This window comes from Carcharhinus amblyrhynchos, chromosome 26 (genome assembly GCF_965287045.1).
Source record: "Carcharhinus amblyrhynchos chromosome 26, sCarAmb.v2.hapA, whole genome shotgun sequence".
Lineage (NCBI taxonomy): Eukaryota > Metazoa > Chordata > Chondrichthyes > Carcharhiniformes > Carcharhinidae > Carcharhinus > Carcharhinus amblyrhynchos.
In genome coordinates this window covers 200,031-221,266 of record NC_137349.1, presented here as the reverse complement: position 1 = coordinate 221,266, position 21,236 = coordinate 200,031, and the positions used below count along the sequence as shown (strand labels likewise).

General features: G+C 42.9%; 1 protein-coding gene across 1 annotated transcript in view; it reads left to right on the top strand.

Annotated features, from left to right (window-relative positions):
• Positions 1 to 445: 445 nt before the first annotated feature.
• Positions 446 to 21,236, top strand: part of fstl3 (follistatin-like 3 (secreted glycoprotein)) — a 37,930-nt gene continuing 17,139 nt past the window's right edge. The window contains exons 1-2 of the mRNA XM_080213266.1: positions 446 to 637; positions 13,698 to 13,883. Coding sequence (XP_080069392.1) covers positions 553 to 637; positions 13,698 to 13,883 — 271 coding nt within the window. The 5' untranslated portion in view covers positions 446 to 552. The remainder of the gene's footprint in view (positions 638 to 13,697; positions 13,884 to 21,236) is intronic.

Sequence of the window (21,236 nt, the reverse complement as noted above, 5' to 3'; positions counted from 1 at the left end):
TATGCCCCCCCTCCCCCCGCCACACACACACACACATGTAGGGAGATGTGGAGAGCGAAATCTCTCCCTTTTTTGTCCTTCTTCAAGTACAGCCAAAGAGAAAATCGGGAAATCATCTGGAAGCATTGGAAAATAATCGCGGCAGAGAGGATTGAGTAAGAGTTAGTCAACATTCGGCCCCTTTGGAAGGAGTTGGGTTTAGTCGGAAATAATGACCGGTGGTCAGTGTAGTGAAAGTTGTTTGCATGTTGGCAGAAGCCTAGGCTTGGGTGCAATCCAAGGGCAAGATCAGTTTCTGGGCGCGGTTTGAGATAAGATAAACGTTTTAAAAACCCGGGGAGAGAGAAAAAAAACATTGCCTTCCCTCTCACCTCACTGGCTGCTGTCAAGACGCCCACCCCGGGACGCGCCTATTTAATCCGCCCATCCCAGGAGGAATTATTTAAGGAGCGGTTGCGAATTCGCAGCCCACAATTGTAAAAAGTCAGGTCCAACTCTGAGCTGGAAAGTTAGAGACTTGTGTCCTGTTTTGCTGTCTCTGCGTCTCTCACCATGCGTTTATTAACCAAGAACGTGCTGGCCACACCATTCATGTTTGCCATCGTGTGTCATATCATCGGTGACAACGCCTCTTATGGTAAGATAGTTTTGTTTGACTGAAATAAATTATTTGCTGCTTCAACTGGACAAGAACAAGCCTTCAGTCTTGAAACTGTGGCATGAAGTTAACTTTTATCTTTCTTGAAGCAAGCCAATATTGTTGGGGCGGAAGGTGAAATGGGCAGTGATGTTAAAAAAACTATCATCAAAAGTTCGATCAAGTTGGCGGGTTAATAAATTCACAATGTATTTCCAGGCGTTCAGCGACAACTCTTTTTTGGACTATGGACTGAGTAAATCTGCTTTCACCAGCAGCTCCACAACTGTAAAACTATTTTTCAGTGAAATTAATATTCAGCAGCATATACATCTAAAATCATATGCAGCATCTAAAAATGTAAAGTTTCAAAGTTGAATTATTAGTGTCGTAAGTAGGCTTACATTAACACTGCAATGAAATTACTGTGAAAATCTCCTGGTCTCGACACTCCAGCGCCTGTTTGGGTACACTGATGGAGAATTTAGCATGGCCATGTACCTAACCAGCACGTCTTTCGGACTGTGATAATGGGATATTTTATGGCAGGTTCTCTGCAAGCTATTTATGCACCTGGATCTCTCCATTGCTCTGCCCTTTGGGATTAGAATGCCCTGTTTTCAGCTACTGACTGACCTGCTGGACATTTTTAGAATAGAATCCTTACAGTGCAGGAGGAGGCCATTTGGTTCATTGACCCGACACCGACAACAATCCCACCCAGGCCCTATCCCCATAACCCACCCTGCTGATCCCCCGGGACACTAAGAGGCAATTCAGCATGGCCAATCCACCTAAGCTGCACATTTTTGGAGTGTGGAAGGAACCGGAGCACCCAGTGGAAAACCATACCGATACGTAGAATGTGCAAACTCCACACAGACAGTGACCCAAGGCTGGAATTGAACCTGGGTCCCTGGTGCTTGCAGCAGCAGTGCTAACCACTGTGCTGCTCTGTTTTTTTAAAATTCATATTAGTAGCATTGCTTTCTTAACCTCTCATGATGCTCATTAATCAAACTCCAAAGTGGGGCTATAGAACAACAAAAATGTTTAGTATATTAGCCAACTAATGGATGGAAGTGCACATTGGTGGGTGTCAGAGGAAAGTGTTGTGTTAGGTAGGGGGTGGGAGGTTGATTAATAGTTTAGAAACTGATGATTTAATGGAACCAGATGGGTTTGCTGCTTGGTTGGATTTGTTTTCTTCTTTCATGTGGTGGGAAAGTGCAGGTGAAGCTCAGTGTCAAAAGTGAAAGGGACCCTTGAAACAACAAGGGGAGATTCTTGAAAGAATTGGGGGATACTGAACATTTTTTTAAACTTAAGTATCTCTGGGCTAAATAAGTAACACCCTGTATGACTGACAACAGTGAAAGATGAGGGTTAGACGGTGAAAGTAAAGTTTACTGACAGAACTGGAAGTGACTCACAGTTTTGGAACACCTCACCCCTTCAGGACCATTCTTTTAAAATGCAGGTACTCTTTTTTAAAATAAAAATCTAAAAGGAGTCTGTATTACTTGAAGGTGAGAGATTTGCATTGGAAGAGAGGATAAAGGCTTGTGTTTGGGGTGGATGACTCTACATGAAGCCTGGATACCCCGCACACTTTGATAACAAAGTGGCAGAGTTGTTAGCATTGCTGCCTCACAGTGCCAGGGTCCTGGGTTCAATGCTAGCGTGGGGTGAATCTGTGTGTGGAGTCTGCACGTTCTCCCTATGTCTGCATGAGTTTCCTCCGGGTGCTCTGGTTTACTCCCACAGTCCAAAAATGTGTAGTTTAGGTGGATTGGCTACGCTAACTTGCCCCTTAGTGTCCAAAGATGTGGAGATTAGGTGGATTGGCCATGCTAAATTGGCCCTTGGTGTCGGGGGGGTGGGGGGGAGGGATTACCAGGGCAAATAAATGGGGTTATGGGGATAGACTCCGGCTGGGATTGTTGTCAGTGCAGATTTAATGTGCTAAATGGCCTCCTTCTGCACTGTACGGATTCTATTCTATGATTTTCGATGGGCTGAATGGCCTCCCTCCGCAATATAGGCATTGTATGATTCTATGATAAAGTTAAGGCGACATGAAAGCTGCGGCGCAGACAGGGCAGGTCACAGCAAGCGTTTAGTTACCAGGGTGCTGACTCTCAATACCTCAATCAGCAGCCGAGATGTGTCTTGGTTCCAGGGGAGGGAGGAGCAGGTATCAGGGACTGGGTGGATGAATATTCCTCTCCCAGAAACCGCTTTCCAGAAGGCGGAAGAACTGAAGTTCCCCGGTAATTTTAAAGGATATGTTAGATTTTTTTCAATACAGGGACACGCTCGGGGAAAGGATACAGAGAGTGGGTGCAGAGGCAATGAGGTCTAAAACAGGCTGTAAATAACAACATGGTTTTGCAACAGGTTTGTACTTGCTGCAGTTTCATTTCGGACTGAAATTTCCGGCCGCGTCAAGTTTGATTTCAGCGAAGATGTGAGTATGTGTGTGTGGTTTCGGGGAGACACGCTGGGACAGGAGAGAGTCAGACTTTTGCTGCCAGTTGAGTGGAAGCTTTGCTCGGAGTTTCAAAGCAAGTTAGTGCCACCCGATCAGGGTGGGATTCTATCGGGTGAGGGGGCCGGGGGGGGGGGGGTGCAACACGAATCCCTTCTCCAATTCTTCCAGCAAAAAAAATCCTTAAGATGCACGTTGGCAGCGCCAAGTGCAAAGTGAGCATTCCCCGCACACACACAAAAGCATTCTTTGATGTGCCACTACCCCCGATGTAAAACATCTTGTGGATCCCACGGATGGGACGTACAATTAAGTCTCTTGTGCTCTATAATTCCATTCCCATGAGGCTGTGGCAATAACTCCAAATGCTAATACTCTGGGCGATTTCATTTAACAGGAAGGATAAAAAACAAGATCAGTGCCACCCAATCAGTGTGGGGGTGGCACAGTGCTTTACAGCACCAGGTTCAGTTCTGAGTTCAGGTAACTGTGTGGAGTTTGCACATTCTCCCTGTGTCTGCATGGGTTTCCGCCAGGTGCTTTGGTTTCCTCCTACAATCCAAAAATGTGTGGGTTGGGTTGATTGAGGGGCAATTTAGCACAGCCAATGTCACGGGGTTAACAGGATAAATACAGGGTTACGGGAATAGGGTCTGGATGGGATTGTGGTTGGTGCAGACTTGATGGGCTGAATGGCCTCCTTCTACACGGAAGGATTCTATGATTCTAAGATAAAAGCAAAATACTGTGGATAAAAACAAGGTTCTATTAAAACAAATGGACATGGACACCTCATAAATGTGATTATAAGTGTACCTAAAAGAGTAAAGGTGGCAGATACATGGGAACTGCATCACCTGCAAGTTTCCCCCCAGTCTACGTTCCTGACTTGGAATTATGGGAGGGATTTTACCGCTTCACTCGGGCGAAATTGGAAATTCCCGTCTGAAGTCAAAGGAGATTTCCTTTGTCGGACCCTGGCTCGCGCCGATTCTGCGGTAGGCTAGCTGGTAGATATCCAACCAACACTGCTGTTCCTGGATCAAAAATCCTGGAACTCCTTCTGATAGTAATGTAGGAATTAGGATCTGAAGTAGGCAATTCATCCCTTTGAATCTGCTCCGCCATTCAAACAGATCATGGCTGATCTCCCCCGGTCTCAAATCCACCTCCCTGCTTGCTCCTCTTATCACTTTAACCATTTTTAAAATCAGAAATATATCTATCTCTTTCTTGAAACCATTCAATGATTCAGATTCCAGCGCACTATGGGGTAGTGAGTTCCACAGACTCACCACCCTCTGCGAGAAGTAGTACTTCCTCATCTCAGTTTTAAATCTACCCCCTTTCAACCTATACCTATGACCTAAAGGTAAAGTTGTCATTGTCCCAGATAACCATGACTGGTGATGACTTGAGAATCACCACATCTCAAGTAAAGGGCAAGGTTGAGAACATGGGGCCTTCATGAATAACCTCTCCTAACAACACAGTGGATGGACCTATAGTGTGTGTACTGCAGCCATGGCTGCTGCTGCTTTTTGAAGATGATTAAGGATGGACAACGAATGCTGGCCTTGCCAGAAACGCTCACATCCCCTGTTATAATGTTAAATTGCTTTTTGATATAGTTTAAAAGGAGGACATTCAGTGTTTAAATATGACACTGATGTATTTTTGTTCCCTCATTGGTCAAGTGACCAATTCTCTTGGAAAAAATTAAGGTAGAGCCTGCCATGTACAAGCACATGCACTCCAAAGATATGCAGGTTAGGTTGATTGGCCATGCTAAATTGCCCCTTAGTGTTGGAGGGTTAGTAGGGTAAATGGGTGGGTTTATGGGGATAGGGCCTAGGTGGGAATGTGGTCGGTGCAGACTCAATGGGCCAAATGGTCTCCTTCTGCACTGTAGGGATCCTGTGATTCTATGTGAGGATTGGTAGGGAGGGGCTGCCAGATCTGGAAGAGTGTGGTGAGGGGGTTCTGCTTTGTTTTTTATAGCACAAACAGGGGAAGCACAGATACAACACATGCGAGAAATTTAAATGTCCAAATTACAGGACAAACAAAATCCCAGTAGCATGCATCCTGGGACAGTGGACTTAGACATGGTGGAATGATCCATGTGCTGAAGGCAGGGAATTCTGGGATTTTGATCCAATGACAATGAAGTAACAGACATCTCGACAAAGTTGTTTGGAGAGCAACTTGCAGATGGTCATATCCTCAAGCAGGTCCTCCCTTTGTTCTTCTAATGTACTAAAGGCTCTGTATTTGGAAGGTGCTGCCAAAGAAGCCTTGCTGAGTTACTGCAGCACTTTACACTGACGATTGGACCAAAACATTACAGTCAATGAACAGAGATTAGTGAATATATTTAAATGCTGCTGTACAAAACTCAGCTTACCTACCCAGTAAACAGGTATTGGGGCAGAACACCTGGGTTCCAGCTCTTCACACTCTTTTTGATATAAGTTAATAGTATTACAAACTGAGTGCAATTTCAACCTGCAGCATGTTTTAAAAACATCTTTCAAGGGGTGTTGGCTTTACTGGCTAGGCCAGCATTTATCACCCATTCCTAATTGCCCTTGAGAAGGTGGTGGTGAACAGTCTCCTTGAATTGCTGCAGTCCCCGTAACGTAGGTGCACCCATAGTGCTGTTTGAAAGAGTTCAGGATTTTGATCCAGCAACAATGAAGGAACGGCAATACATCTGCAAGGGCATGATGGCGCAGTGCTTAGCACTGCTGCTTCACAGTCATGATGTGGGTATGCCGGCGTTGGACTGGCGTAAACACAGTAAAAAGTCTGACAACACCAGGTTTTAGTCCAACCTATTTATTTGATAATATACTCGCAAGCTTTCGCAGTGCCAGGGACCTGGGTTTGATTCTGACCTCGGGTCACTGTCTGTGTGAAGCTTGCACATTCTGTCTGGTCTGTGTGGGTTTCATCTGGGTGCTCCGGTTTCCTCCCACACTAAAGATGTGCGGTTTAGGTGGATTGGCCATGCTAAATTGCCCTTTAGTATTAGAGGGATTAACAGGGTAAATATGTGGGGTTACGGTGACAGGTGGGATTGTTGTCAGTATAGACTCGACGGGCGGTAGGGATTCTATGATTCTAAGTCAGGATGGTGATTGGTTTGGAGGGGACCTTGCAGGTGGTGGTGTTTCCAGTATCTGTTGCCTATGGCCTTCTAGGTGGTAATGGTCATGGGTTTGGAAGGTGTTGTTTAAAGAGCCTTGTAAAAAGCTGCATAAGCTTAGAAGTTGTTAACATTTGTTTGAGAATAACCACTGACACTGAAAGGCTGAGAGTTTTATTTCTATTCACCTTTGTCACAGTGACATTTAGAACATAGAACATTACAGGCCCTTCAACCCTCGATGTTGCGTCAACCTGTGAAACCAATCGAAAGCCCATCTAACGTACACTATTCCAATATCATCCATATGTTTGTCATAAGAACATAATAAGAAATAGGAGCAGGAGTAGGCCATCTAGCCCTTCGAGCCTGCCCTGCCATTCCATAAGATCATGGCTGATCTGTCACTGCTCAGTTCCACTTTCCCGCCCTCTCCCCATAACCCTTAATCCCCTCTCTTATCAAAAACCCATCAACCCGCGTCTTAAAAATATTTAGCGAGGCAGCCTCCACCACTTCAACGGGCGGAGAATTCCAGAGATTCACCACCCTTTGAGTGATGAAGTTCCTCCTCAACTCCATTCTAAACCGCCCCCCCTTTATCTTGAGGCTGTGCCCCCTAGTCCTACTGTCTTTTTTGAGCGGGAAGAGTCTTTCCACCTCTATCCTATCCATCCCATTCATCATCTTATACGTCTCAATGAGATCTCCCCTCATTCTTCTAAACTCTAACGAGTACAAGCCCAGTTTATTCAGCCTCTCCTCATAGCTCAACCCCCTCAACTCTGGTATCAGCCTAGTAAACCTCCTCTGCACTCCCTCCAAGGCCAATGACCATTAAAGGCCCTTAATATTGGTGAGTCCACTACTGTTGCAGGCAGGGCATTCCACACCCTTAATACCCTCTGAGTAAAGAACCTATCTCTGTCTGTCCTATATCTATCACCCCTCAACTTAAGGTATGTTCCCTCATGCTAGTCATCTCCATCTGAGGAAGGTTCACACCGTCCACCCTATCTGATCCTCTGATCATCTTATATGCCTCTATTAATTCACTTCTTAACCTTCTCTCTAGCAAAAACAGCCTCAAGTCCCTCAGCCTTTCCTCATAAGACCTTCCCACCATACCAGGCAACATCCTGGTAAATCTCCTCTGCACCCTTTCCAAATACTTCCACATCCTTCCTATAATGTGGCGACCAAAACTGTATGCAATACTCCAAGTGCAGCTGCAACAGAATTTTTTACAGTTGCAACATAACCTCATGGCTCCTAACCTCAATCCCTCTACCAATAACAGCTAATGCACCGTACGCCTTCTTAACAACCCTATCAACCCGGGTGCCAAATTTCAGGGATCTATGCAAAGGGACACTGAGATCTCACTGCTCAACCACACTACCAAGTAACTTGCCATTAGCTCAGTATTCTGTATTCCTGTTATTCCTTTCAAAGTGAATCACTTCACGTTTTTCTGCATTAAACTCCATTTGCCACCTCTCAGCCCAGCTCTGCAGCTTATCTATGTCCCTCTGTAACCTGCAACATCCTTCTGCACCGTCCACAACTCCACCAACTTTAGTGCCATCCGCAAATTTACTAACCCATCCTTCTACCCCCTCATCCAGGTCATTTATAAAAATGACAAACAGCAGTGGCTCCCAAAATAGATCCTAGTGGTATACCACTAGTAACTGAATTCCAGGATGAACATTTCCCATCAACCACCACCGTACATCATCTTGCAGCTAGCCAATTTCTGATCTGAACCGCTAAATCACCCTCAATCCCATGGCTCCGTATCTTCTGCAATAGCTTACCATGGGGAACCTCATCAAATGCTTTACTGAAATCCATGTACACCACATCAACTGCTTTACCCTCATCCACCCCTTTGGTCTCCTTCTCAAAGAACTCAATAAGGTTTGTGAGGCATGACCTACTCTTTACAATACCGTGTTGACTATCCCGAATCCAATTATTCCTTTCTAGATGATGATAAATCCTATCTCATATAATCCTTTCCAAAACTGTGCCCACAACAGAAGTAAGGCTCACTGGTCTATAATTACCTGGGTTGTCTCTACTCCTCTTCTTGAACAAGGGGACAACATTTGCTATCCTGCAGTCTTCTGGCACTATTCCTGTAGACAATGATCAACCTATACATCAAAGTCAAAGGCTCTGCAATCACCTCCCTATCCTCCCAGAGAATCCTAGGATAAATTCCATCTGGCCCAGGGGACTTATCTATTTTCATACTTTCCAGAATTGCGAACATCTCCTTATGAACCTCAATCTCATCTAGTCTGATAGCCTGTATCTCAGTATTCTCCTCGACAACATTGTCTTTTTACCGTGTGAATACTGATGAAAAATATTCATTTAGCGGCTCTCCTGTCTCTTCAGACTCCACGCACAACTTCTGTCTACTGTCCTTGACTGGCCCTAATCTTACCCTAGTCATTCTTTTATTCCTGACATAACTATAAAAAGCTTTAGGGTTTTCCTTGATCCTGCCTGCCAAAGACTTCTCATGTCCTCTCCTGGCTCTTCTTAGCATTTGGCGATTCTTTAGAAAATTGCACAGATGGTGTTGTAAAGTAATTAGGTGCTGCAATTCCCCCAACTGTTACCCTTAAGATAACAGTTTGGCTACATATTACTTACATTTGTTTTGAAGCGTTTATAGATTTTTTGATGTGGCGAAAGATACCAAATATTTAAATTGTATATTTTTCATGTACATTTTGTAATTGTACATTTGGTGATGTTGAGCACCACTACATTTAATTCAAAATACATTCACTTTGAAGGTAATGTTCTAAAGTTCAATGCCTCAATATCAACTGAAAGTAATAATATATAGGCTGCAGATACACTATCCTACCCTAAGCAATGGGTAGGTATATTTGACCAAAATTGGATGAGATGATTAGCAGGTAAAATGTTTGGAATTGCAATGATGTTTAAGTTAATGTGTCAGTTTTCTTAATTTTTTTAGAAAAATGAAATGTAAAAATGAAATAATGTTACATCTCCTCACATGACTTTAATTTTACTTTAGAGAACAACTATAAAAATGTACAAGTTAAATATTCGGTATCTTTAGCTACATTAAAAAATCTATAAACACTTCAAAACAAATGTAAGTAAATATGTAGCCGACCCTGTTATCTTAAGAGTAACAGTTGGGGGAATTGCAGCATCTAGTTACATTACAACACCATCTGTGCAATTTTCTAAAGAATCGCCAAATGTTCTTTCAGGGCAGAATCTTTACTCTGAAGCACGCTGTCCTTTTCATTCATTTAGTGCCAAGTCACTAGCTCCAAGAATAGGTTTATTTTTGGTTTAAGGACCCATGTTTGGGATTAGAACTCAGTCTTTTACCCTTTCAGGTTAGTTAAAATGACTCAGAATGTTGGGAGGAAGTAGGAGACTGCAAGGAATTTGCCATGCTTACAGTAACTCCAATGCAGCACCCAACAAATATTCCGTGTCAATGAAACGCTCCTCTTTGTAGGTGATATTTCTTCCACCTCATGTCATAGGATTCTATGTTCATACATCATAAATATAGTCAGGTAGCATTGCAGACCATTATGATCAAAGGTTCTTTCCACTGTAGAATTTAGAGATTGAGTTGAAGGGGACAGTATAACTTTCTGCACTCCATAGAAAAATTTGCTTAAACAGGATGCTTTTAGCAACGTGGTTAGAATATTATCTGAATTTGTTACCTTCATCGATGTTCATGCACATGCACCGTTCATTCTTCCTTCCAACCCTTCATTTGTCTGTGCTCATAACTGGATGTAATCTTTGATAAACAGACCGATTCTCTTGTGCTCTAACACCCTCTGCTTTTTCAGTCATAGTGCATATGGGCAGGCATGGCCAGTTTTAACTCAAATCATAAAAATTATAATGGAATCCATGATGTTTGTCCCCACATTCTCCATTTTTTCCAAATATGAAAAATAATTAATTTTCAGACAAGTGCTTATGGATTAAAACTACTTAGTCATCTTTTTAAAATATATATGGCAGCGGAAAGATAACAAGTACTAAGTTTACACAATATACATAAGCTGTTTTTAAAGGAAAGAAACATCTGAAATCCTGGTGTTCTTCATAGTAACTTTTGAGTAACAGTCTCTGATGGGTTATGTGGAAAGTGTATCCTCACAACATCCCATTAACACTTCCATTCGTTATGGCAAAGAAGGGAATTGATGACTCAAAACGCCAATGAATCAATGATTGACACGGTTGCACATCGTTTAACACTGCTGATTCACAGTGCCAGGGACCCAGGTTTGATTCTGGCCTCCGGTGATTGTGTGGAGTTTGCACTTTCTCCCCATGTCTGTGTGGGTTTCCTCCGTGGGCTCTAATTTCCTCCCATGCTCCAAAGATGTAGGGTTTAGGTTGATTGACGGTACTCAATTGCCCCTTAGTGTCAGCGGATTAGCAGGGCAAATACGTAGAGTTACGAGGATAGGGTCTGGGTGAGGTTGTTGAGCTGATGGCCTCTTTCTGCACTATAGGGATTCTCTAATTTCTATGATCTGAACACTTTTTTTTAGTAAAAGAGTCCTCTGACCACAAACCACTTGTTAATTTCCTGAGGTTAGTTGAACCTTCCCAGTATAATTATTCAGGTAACAAGTGTCACCATGGTAATAGTCACACCTTCCCAATGTAATGATTCAATATTTCTGGTTAAGTAGTCAGCCCTGCCTCTATCCCTTAATCCATAGAAGTTAATTGTTCTGAGACTACGTCCCAGCCATTAAAAATGTTTTTATTTTATTGATTTCTGAATCCAGACATTTGGTATTTTTTGATGGCCACACCATTTAGAAACATAGAACAGTTATGGTGCAGAAAGAGAACATTCAGCTCTTAGGGTGGTACGGTAGCACAGTGGTTAGCACTGCTGCTTCACAGCTCTAGGGTCCTGGGTTCAATTCCGGCTTGGGTCACTGACTGTGTGGAGTTTGCACATTCTCCTTGTGTTTGCATGGGTTTCCTCCCATAGTCCAAAGATGTGCGGGTTAGATTGATTGGCTAAGCTAAGAAATTGCCCCTTAGTGTCCAGGGATGCATAGGTTAGAGGGATTAGTGGGTATAATATGGGGGTAGGGCCTGGGTGGGATTGTGTTCAGTGCAGACTCGATGGGCTGAAGGGCCTCTTTATGCACTGTAGGGATCTATGATTCAATCGCATTTCTAATAAAACCCAGCTGAGAATCTTTATCAAAAGCACTCTTACTACACAGTGATATGAAATCTGCACCTTTCTTCAGAACTTTGTTGTGTATTATGGAATGGGACTAACAAACGCTTTCATTGCCGCCAAAAACCACAAGTTAGGGAGATTACCAATGCTGCCTCACTTACTTTCTGTAAACGTTACAGATAACAACATTAGACAAGGGACAGCACGGTGGCACCGTGGTTAGCACTGCTGCCTCACAGCACCAGGGACCTGGGTTTGATTCCTGGCTTGGGCCACAGTCTGTGTGGAGTTTGCATGTTCCCCCTGTGTCTGAGTGGGTTTCCTCCAGGTGCTCTGGTTTTGTAGCGCTTAGAAGAATTGCACAGTAATTTCACTTCAGTGTTACCGAAGTGACCAGTAAATAAACTTTAAACGTTTATTTTAACTTAGTTACACTTCAGCAGCAAATCCTGCCAGAGTCACCTAGCTCAGACCTCATTCTAGTCTTGTTCCAAACTTATTTGTTTGAGTGCCATTTGCAACACCTCTTACTGAAGCAGACTATGCCTATATGCAGCAAAATTAAGATAACTTTCAGACTTGGGTTGATAAGGGAGAAGTAATATTTGCTCCACACAAATACCAGGTGGAAAGTATCATCTGGACTCCACAAATGCCAGGCAATGGCCATCGAGAACAATAGGGAAAGTCAAACCATCAGCTGTTGAAGTACAACAGCATCACTGAGTTCACCACCATCAATAAAATGGAGCGGGCAGGGGTGGTTACTATTGACCAGACTGAACTGAACCAACATATCAATACTGTGGCTACAAAAGCAGATCAGAGCCCGGGGATTCTGTGACAAGTAAGTTGCCTTCTGACTTCCCCAAAGCCTGCCCACCATCTGCAAGGCTCAAGTCAGGAGTGTGGTGGATTACTCACAAAGCTCACCACCATCTGGGACAAAGCATCTCGTCCACCACTTTAAACATTCATTCCCTCCACCACTGACACACAATGGCTGGAGTCTGTACTGTTTACAAGATGGGCTGTGGCAACTTGCAGAGGCTCCTTCAACTTTTCAAATGTGCAACCGCTACCACTTAGAAGAACAAAGGCACCGTCTGCAAGTCACAAACCCTCCTGACCTGGAACTTTATCACTGTGCGTTCAATGTATCTGGGACTCCCTTCCCAACAGTTTGCAATGGTTCAAAAAGACATCGCTATCTTGACAGGGGAAATCAGGAGTAAGCAATAAATAGTGACCCTTTTTAGCAATGCCCACATCCCATAAGTAAACATTCAAAATATTGAAAAATGAATGAACTCATTTTTTCTTTGATGTTCATAATATTGTAATAACATTACACTGGCTCAGTGGCTGGCACCGCTGCCTCACAGCACCAGGGACTTGGGTTCTATTTCCCAGCTTGGGTCACTGTCTATGTGGAGTCTGCACGCTCTGTGTCTGCATGGATTTCCTCCGTGATAGAGGTGGAGAGACTCTTCCCGCTCAAAAAAGACAGTAGGACTAGGGGGCACAGCCTCAAGATAAAGGGGGGGCGGTTTAGAACAGAGTTGAGGAGGAACTTCTTCACTCAAAGGGTGGTGAATCTCTGGAATTCTCTGCCCGTTGAAGTGGTGGAGGCTGCCTCGCTAAATATTTTTAAGAAGCGGGTTGATGGGTTCTTGATAAGAGAGGGGATTAAGGGTTATGGGGAGAAAGCGGGAAAGTGGAACTGAGCCACGACAGATCAGCCATGATCTTATTGAATGGCGGGGCAGGCTCGAAGGGCTAGATGGCCTACTCCTGCTCCTATTTCTTTATGTTCTTATGTTCTTATGTTCTGGTTTCTTCCCATAGTCCAAAAGACAGCATACAATGTTTAGATTGATTGGCGATGCTAAATTGCTCCTTAGTATTAGAGGAATGTCAGTGGGATTAATAGGGTAAATATTTGGGGTTATAGGGATAGGGCCTGGCTGGGATTTTTGTTAGTGCAGGCTGAATGGGCTAAATGGCCTTATTCTGCAATGTAGATATTCTATGAATGTAAGGGAGTGTTTAACTGCAGTTCTAGATGTTTTAGAATTGTTGATTAAGGAGCAGTGTAATGGTGGTATATGTAGGAAAAAAGATGTGTTTGATGTTGCTTATCCTTGTTTTCTGCATTTGGTTTCTTCAGCCGGGGTATGTTGGCTACAGCAAGGAAGAAATGGAAAATGCCAAGCTTTATCCATGACCCGGATTGATCAAGAGGAGTGTTGCAGCAGTGGAAGTGCTCAAGCTGCATGGTCAAGTCAGGATATACCAGAAAGTGATATTTTAAAACTTATAATTCTTGGCGGCATCAATTGCTACCCATGCCACAGTAAGTATAGAACAATAACAACAGCTTAAATTTATATGCCACCCATTAAAGTAAAGTTTTAACACTGCAATGATGTTACTGTGAAATTCCCCTAGTCGCCACAGTCCGGCACCTGTTCGGGTCAATGCACCTAACCAGCACGTCATTCAGAATGTGGGAGGAAACCGGAGCATCCGGAGGACACCTACGCAGACAGTAGGAGAACGTGCAAACTCTACACAGACAGTGACCCAAGCCAGGAATCGAACCCAGGTCCCTATTAATGCAATTAAGTAACCCAGTGCTTCACAGGAGCTTTATAAAACAACGTATGACATCAAGCCATGTGATGAGACTAGGCAATGGCCTAGTGGTTTTATCACTAGACAATTTATCCAGAAACTCAACTAATGCTCTGATGGCCTGGATGCGAATCCCACTACAGCAGGTAGAGAAATTTGAATTCAGTAAACATACCTGGAGTTAAGAATCTACTGATGACCATGAAACTATTGTTAATTATCAGAAAACCCATCTGGTTTACTAATGTCCTTTAGGACTGAAATCTGCCGTCCGTATCTGGTCTGACCTATGTGTGACTCCAGAGCCACAGCAATGTGGTTGACTTTCAGCTGCCTTTGAGTGACTAGGGCTGGCCAGCCAGCAATGCCCATGTCCCACAAATGAATAATAAAAAGAAATTATGTCAGGTGACCAAAAACTTGATCAGAAGATGTTTTAGGAGTGTCTTAAAGGGAGTTAGCAAGGTGGGGACATGTAGGGAGGTTATTCCAGAGTTTGGGGCTTAGGCAACTGAAGCGTAATCACCAATGTTGGAGTTATTAAAACCAGGGATGCACAAGACGCCAGAACTGGACAATCCCAGATACCTTGAAGTGTTGCAGAGCTGTCAGAGATTGGGAGGGGTGAGACCATGGAGCAATGTAGAACAAAGAATGAGAAAAAACATCTGTGATAGACCAAGGACAGCTGTAACAGGATGTTGGGATACAATATCTAGAAATGGATTGATATGAAGTATCAATTCATAGTGATTCTGTTACCCAATGTCTATTGGAGTGTGCTTGACTGCAATAGTAATTGGCATGGAGATACACAACATTGTCTCTAATTTTCTTTTGTTGAGTGTGGCCTGTACATACATTTCACAGTATGGGTCAAAGCATGAGCAACTTGTACAGTACATTCCGAGTAGCTGTGTATACATGCACCTTAGAGGAAACGTTGAAAGTATGGCTATCTTGGCCAACTTTGCTACCTTGAGGTCATTTGATGTGGCAAACCTCAGGATGGTGCTGCAGGTAGTAATGAGCAGGCCAATTTCTTGTCTTGTTGTTTAAATGTTGCCTTCTTTTCAGGTCATTGAAGGCTGACATTAACTCCAATTACAGTAAGAAGTCTCACAACACCCGTTTAAAGTCCAACCAGTTTATTTGATAGTAATCCCACAAGCTTTCGGAAACGATGTTCCTTCATCAGGTGTGTGGAAGGTTCTGATCGAGAAGGCAGATAAAGTCACACACAGTTTACAGAATACTGATTAGAATGCGAGTCTTTACAGCTAACCTGCTATTCAAGTCTTAAAGATGCAGACAATGTGAGTGGAGATAGCATTAGCACAGGTTAAAGAGATGTGTATTGTCTCCAGACAGGACAGTAAGTGAGATTTTGCAAGCCCAGGCAAGTCATGGGGGTTACAGATAGTGCGACATGAACCCAAGATCCTGGTTGGAGCCATTCTTACGTGTGCCAAACTTGGTTATCAGTCTCTGCTCAGTGACTATGCGCTGTCGTGTGTCACGAAGGCTGTCTCGGAGACCATGCAGACGCTACGACAACAGACGAATGAATATCGCTCGACAATCACCAGGCAAGACTGTTCCCTTCCTGTTGATGAACACTTCAGCGGTCACGGGCATTCGGCCTCTGATCTTCGGGTAAGCGTTCTCCAAGGTGGCCTTCACGACACACAACAGCGCAGAGCCGCTGAGCAGAGACTGCCTTAACTCACATTGTCTGCATCTTTAAAACTTGAATAGCAGGTTAGCTGTAAAGACTTGCATTCTAATCAGCATTCTATAAACTGTGTGTGACTTTCTATGCCCTTCTCTAATTAGAACCTTCCACACACCTAACGAAGGAACATTGTTTCCGAAAGCTTGTGGGTTTACTATCAAATAAACTGGTTGGACTTGAACCTGGTGTTGTGAGACTTCTTACTGTGTTTACCCCAGTCCAATGCCAGCATCTCTACGCCATTAACTCCAATTGCCAGGGGGGAAAAAGGGGTCCCTTACTACCATTGTGGTTACCTGTCTAACTAGCTTTAAATGTTACAAAAAATGCAAAATATATTTAGAGGATGTATTTTCATTATATTTTTATGTTCTCCTCCACATAAGGGCAGGTGTGCTGTCCATTGACTAGCAAGAAATGCGGAGAACGGCAAGGATGCACTTCTTGAAAAAAAACAAGTTGTAGGGAGCAGGAAGAAAGTTTAGGCCATTGCTACTTCCAATTTGAGAGATGAATATGCTGATTAATATGATTTAACAAAAATAATCACATTATACTGGTAGCTTATTTGATTTTGAAAATGATTTGCTCTAATTGACAGCAAGTGTGGAAAATTGTCCCTGAATGTCACAGAGCCTAGTTCTAAATTCTTGCTGGGTCTGAATAATAACTTATTGAAGAAAAGTATACATAAGAATTTTTTTTAGCTTGTAGCATGAGATTTGGGAGAAGCTTCTGTGAATAGCCAAATCATAAGAGATATTGACAATGTTATCAAAATTTTTTGAGTTAGAAAGTTATTCTTCATTCCTGCGTATATTTTAAAAGTAGAACTGGCTGTAATAACGTGGGATAAAGTGGCAGGAATAAGACTTTTTTCTGTCAAAAGTTTTTGAACGTACTTCAGTTGCAAATCACAGTTGACAAAAATAAATCATCAATCAATAATCTTATTTTTGGTCTTCTGATGTAGCGCTAATTTGGTTTGTCATTTTGGCATCATTTGTGGAATGATTATTAAAGTTTATTTATTAGTCACAATGAAGTTACTGTGAAATCCCACTAGTCGCCACCCTCTAGCACATGTTCAGGTTAATTGCACCTAACCAGCACGTCTTTCAGACTGTGGGAGGAAACCAATGCGCCCGGAGAATGTACAAACTCCACACAGATAGTGACCCAAGTCAGGGATCGAACCTGCATCCCTGGTGCTGTGAGGCAGCAGTGCTAACCACCATGCCGCCCATTAGTCATAAAATGCTGTCCTTGAAGCCAATCCACATCTTCCACAGATGAAATTGCTTCATCTCTATATTAAGCTGCAGGATCCAGAACCGCCTGAAATCTGAAAACTTTATTTTCCTAGAAATTTGGCTTGGAGTTCTGAGGGCATATCCCATCCTTTTACAGAATTCTTTGCCGATAACTTCATCGGCACATTGCTTACCTTGGCACATCATTAACCATTTACCATTTTTTATCACTTCAAAAACTGCCTGCTGAAAAGCTGAGACGATAGTTTGTTTTTGTAACGAGGTATGCAAATGGCGCATTTGCCTCAATGTGTATGTCATCGGGAGTGCTGTTACAATATTTATATTTTAGTGAAGCTGTTTTTCTTAAAGCACGGTGAAGTTGAATAAATATTAGAACCAAGTATGGCTGGATCACAACTCCAGAGTAAGTTGTTTGATCTAAGGATTGCTTGGAGGTTGCATCTGCAATGAGTTAAGTTTTGTGCACACTGCTATTGTCATATGGTTCTTGTAAAGTATAGGAATGGGGTTTTATTGAGAAGATTTCATCCTAGCTGGGGAAGTGAACCTAAGGAATTGTACCAACCATTAAACCGCCAGAAAACTTGCCCACATATTTTTAGCAATTAATTTTGAAGGCTAGTTTAATAATCTTTCTATGGGCTTAAATATCACTTGTCCAAAAAAGTAGGCAAGTACATTATAATATAACATTGAGTTATATTGTAGTAACATGAAATACCCTCACCTACCCACAGTGAGTATCAAGCCAGTCATTCGGCCTCCGAATACTGGTCTGATCTAACATCTGACAGGGCACTTGGGTTTGTTGGGAGTGGGTATGATTCTTACCCCTGTCCCCAGTCACAAAGGGTCTAGCTGATCCCAGCTAGTCTGTTCAATGATCTGGCGACATATAAAGGGCTCTTCATTTCAAAATCCACCCAGATGGAAAAAGTGGGCTGCCCTGACTACAGAAAAAAATAGAATATATAATATATCTGAAGCCTCCATAAATTACCATCATTTCAAATGCTGAGAACAACTGCCTTAATGTAAGACATGGTGACATGGTTTATACAATAGCAATCTTATGTCTTCAAAGAAATAATACTCTAGGTTCAAACTCACTGTAGCAATCCTAACATAAATTACTTTCCTACACTTCAAATTTTTCAGGGTATTACGGGCGGGATTTTACGGCCTCGTGAGAGCAAGACCGGAAATTCCTGTCCCAGATCAATGGAGGTTTCCGTTGTTAGACCTTTGACACTCCAGTTTTGTAGTGGGTAAGGTGGTAGAATTCTGGTGGTAATATTTATCAGTTATTTGGTTGCATTACAAAAGTTGAGAAATTAAATCTTTTGGTTTCTCTAATACTCTATCACTTGTGATTGGAATTTTTGTAAATTTTCGCATGTTATTTGAAATCACCTCATCTGGTATATTAGAGCTTTCGCAATGTCTTCCACGATGAAGAATGGTGCAAACGATTTATTTAGCAAATCCACCATTTTTTTTTTGCTGTTAACAATTCATCAGCCTCATTTAGTAGGGGCCCGTATTTAGCACAGCCGCCCGCTTCCTACTTATATATCCATAGCAACCCTTAGGGCAGGATTTTATGGCCTTACTCATCCCGAAACCATAAAATCCTGCCTGTGGGCAGCGGACCTTTCCATGGTCCGTCCCTCACCCGCTCCAATTCCCGTGGTGGGCTGGACAGTAAAATTCCGGCCTTACTGTTTGTTTTTACACAGCTTACAAGTTTTCTCTCAAAATTCATTTTCTCCCTTATGAGCTTTTAAGTTTTTTGCTGGATCCCAAAACTTCCTAGTCCTCTGGTCTATCGTTATCCCTTGCCACTTTGTATAACCTGTTTTTTTAAACATTATCCTTAACCTCCTTTGTTAACCATGGATTTTGCCTCTTTCTTGTGCAACCCCTTTATTTGTCTGAGCGTTTTGGACCAGCTATTTGAATATCTGCCACTGCTCATCTAGTAACCTGTATCTTGAAATCAGCAGGATGAGCGGCACGGTAGCACAGTGGTTAGCACTGCTGCTTCACAGCTCCAGGGACCTGGGTTTGATTCCCGGCTCAGGTCACTGTCTGTGTGGAGTTTGCACATTCTCCTCGCGTCTGCGTGGGTTTGCTCCAGTTTCCTCCCACAGACCAAAGATGTGCAGGTTAGATTGATTGGCCATGCTAAAAAAATTGTCTCATAGTGCCCTGAGATGCGTAGGTTAGAGGGATTAGCAGGTAAAATATGTAGGGATATGGGGGTAGGGCCTGGGTGGAATTGTGGTTAGTGCAGACTTGATGGGCCGAAGGGCCTCTTTCTGCACTGTGGGGTTCTAATGATTCTTAGTTTGTTTACCTAGTTCACATTAGACAACTCCTCCCTCATACCATTATAACCACCCTTATTTTAGTTGAAGACACAGGTTATAGGTCTATGGCTTTCACCCTCAAGCTGTCTTGAATTCTGTCATATTGTAGTTACAATCCCCTAGGGGATACTTAACCACAAGATCCCTTATTAATCCTCCTTCATTACAAAAAACAAATCTGAAATATCCCTTTTCCAGGTAAGTTCCACAACGTAGTGCTCTAAAAAGCAAACCCTGATACATCTCACAAATTCTTCATCAACACCAGCCTTTCCAGTTTGGATTATTCAACCATTATGCAGATTAAAATCTCCCATAACAATTGCAATTTCCTTGATATTTCCCCATTTATGCTCCGGCTTCTTGAGAGGTCACATTTTTAGGGTCTGTAGACTACTCCCACCCTTGTTCTTCCTTCCTCTGATATTCATAATTTCAATCTAAACGTACTCTACATCATTACCCATTGCCTTGTATCACAACTCAGCACTGCTCTGAAACCCTCCTTAATTGACGATGTTACCCTACCCCCTTCCCACTTTGGCCTGTTCTTTTGGAACATTGTATATCCTGGAATGTTGAGGACCCAGTCTAGGTCACCCTGCAACCAGTAATAGCAAATACATCATTCTTATATGTTGCAATCTGTGCTATAAACGCATCTATCTTGTTGCAAATGCTTTGTGCATTCAGATAAAGAACATTTAGCTTAGATTTTTTTAAACAATTGTTTACAATTCTGGATTTGCTCTGTGTTGCATATTTTTGTTTGCATTTCCTGCCCCAATCTGTCACACTGTGACAGTCAAGTTTCCCCTCACAATCCTGTGCCACTGCTCCCTCCTATGTCCCTCTTCTTTTTAAACCTTCCATTCTTGGAACTCTTCCCCCTTCTAATTAGGGCCCTTGTTTGAGTCCTTGGTGTATATGTTCAAATGATCTGTCCTGACCTCTAGTTTTCTGCTGACATTCAGACTGATCACTAACTGCACTCTGACTTTTAACTTTGAGTTCCTAATTTTCAAAGCAACTGAACCATCACCCCCACTGTTTAGTTTAAAGCCCTCTCTACCTCCCTAGTTATATGATCCACAAGAACAGTGGTCCCAGCATGGTTCAGGTGTAGGCCTTCCCAATGTCACAGCCCCCACTTTCCCCAGTACTGATGCAAGTGTCCCACAAAAACATTCCCACTTTTTTCATACCAGTCTTTGAGCCACATATTCACATCTCTAATCTTATGTATCCTTTGCCAATTTGCACATGGCTCGGGTAATAATCCAGAGATTATACCCTTGCAGTTTCTGTTCTTTAATTTAATGCCCAACTCCTCAAACTGCCTACACTGAACCACCTTCTTCATTCTACCAATGTCATTGGTGCCTACATGGACCACAGCTACTGGACCTTGCTGCTCCCGCTGCAAATTCCCCTCTAGCCCAGAACAGATATCCCAAACCCTGACATTGGGCAGGCAGGTGTTGTGAGACTTCTTACTGTGTTTACCCCAGTCCAACACCGGCATCTCCACATCATTGGGCAGGCAGCGCAGCTTTCAAGACTCTCAATCCTGGCTACAGAGAACAGTGTCTATTCCCCTGACTATACAATCCCCAACCATGACTACATTGTCTTCCCTTGCCCCATCTGAATCACAGTGCCATGGTCAATTTGCTCATCCCTCCAAC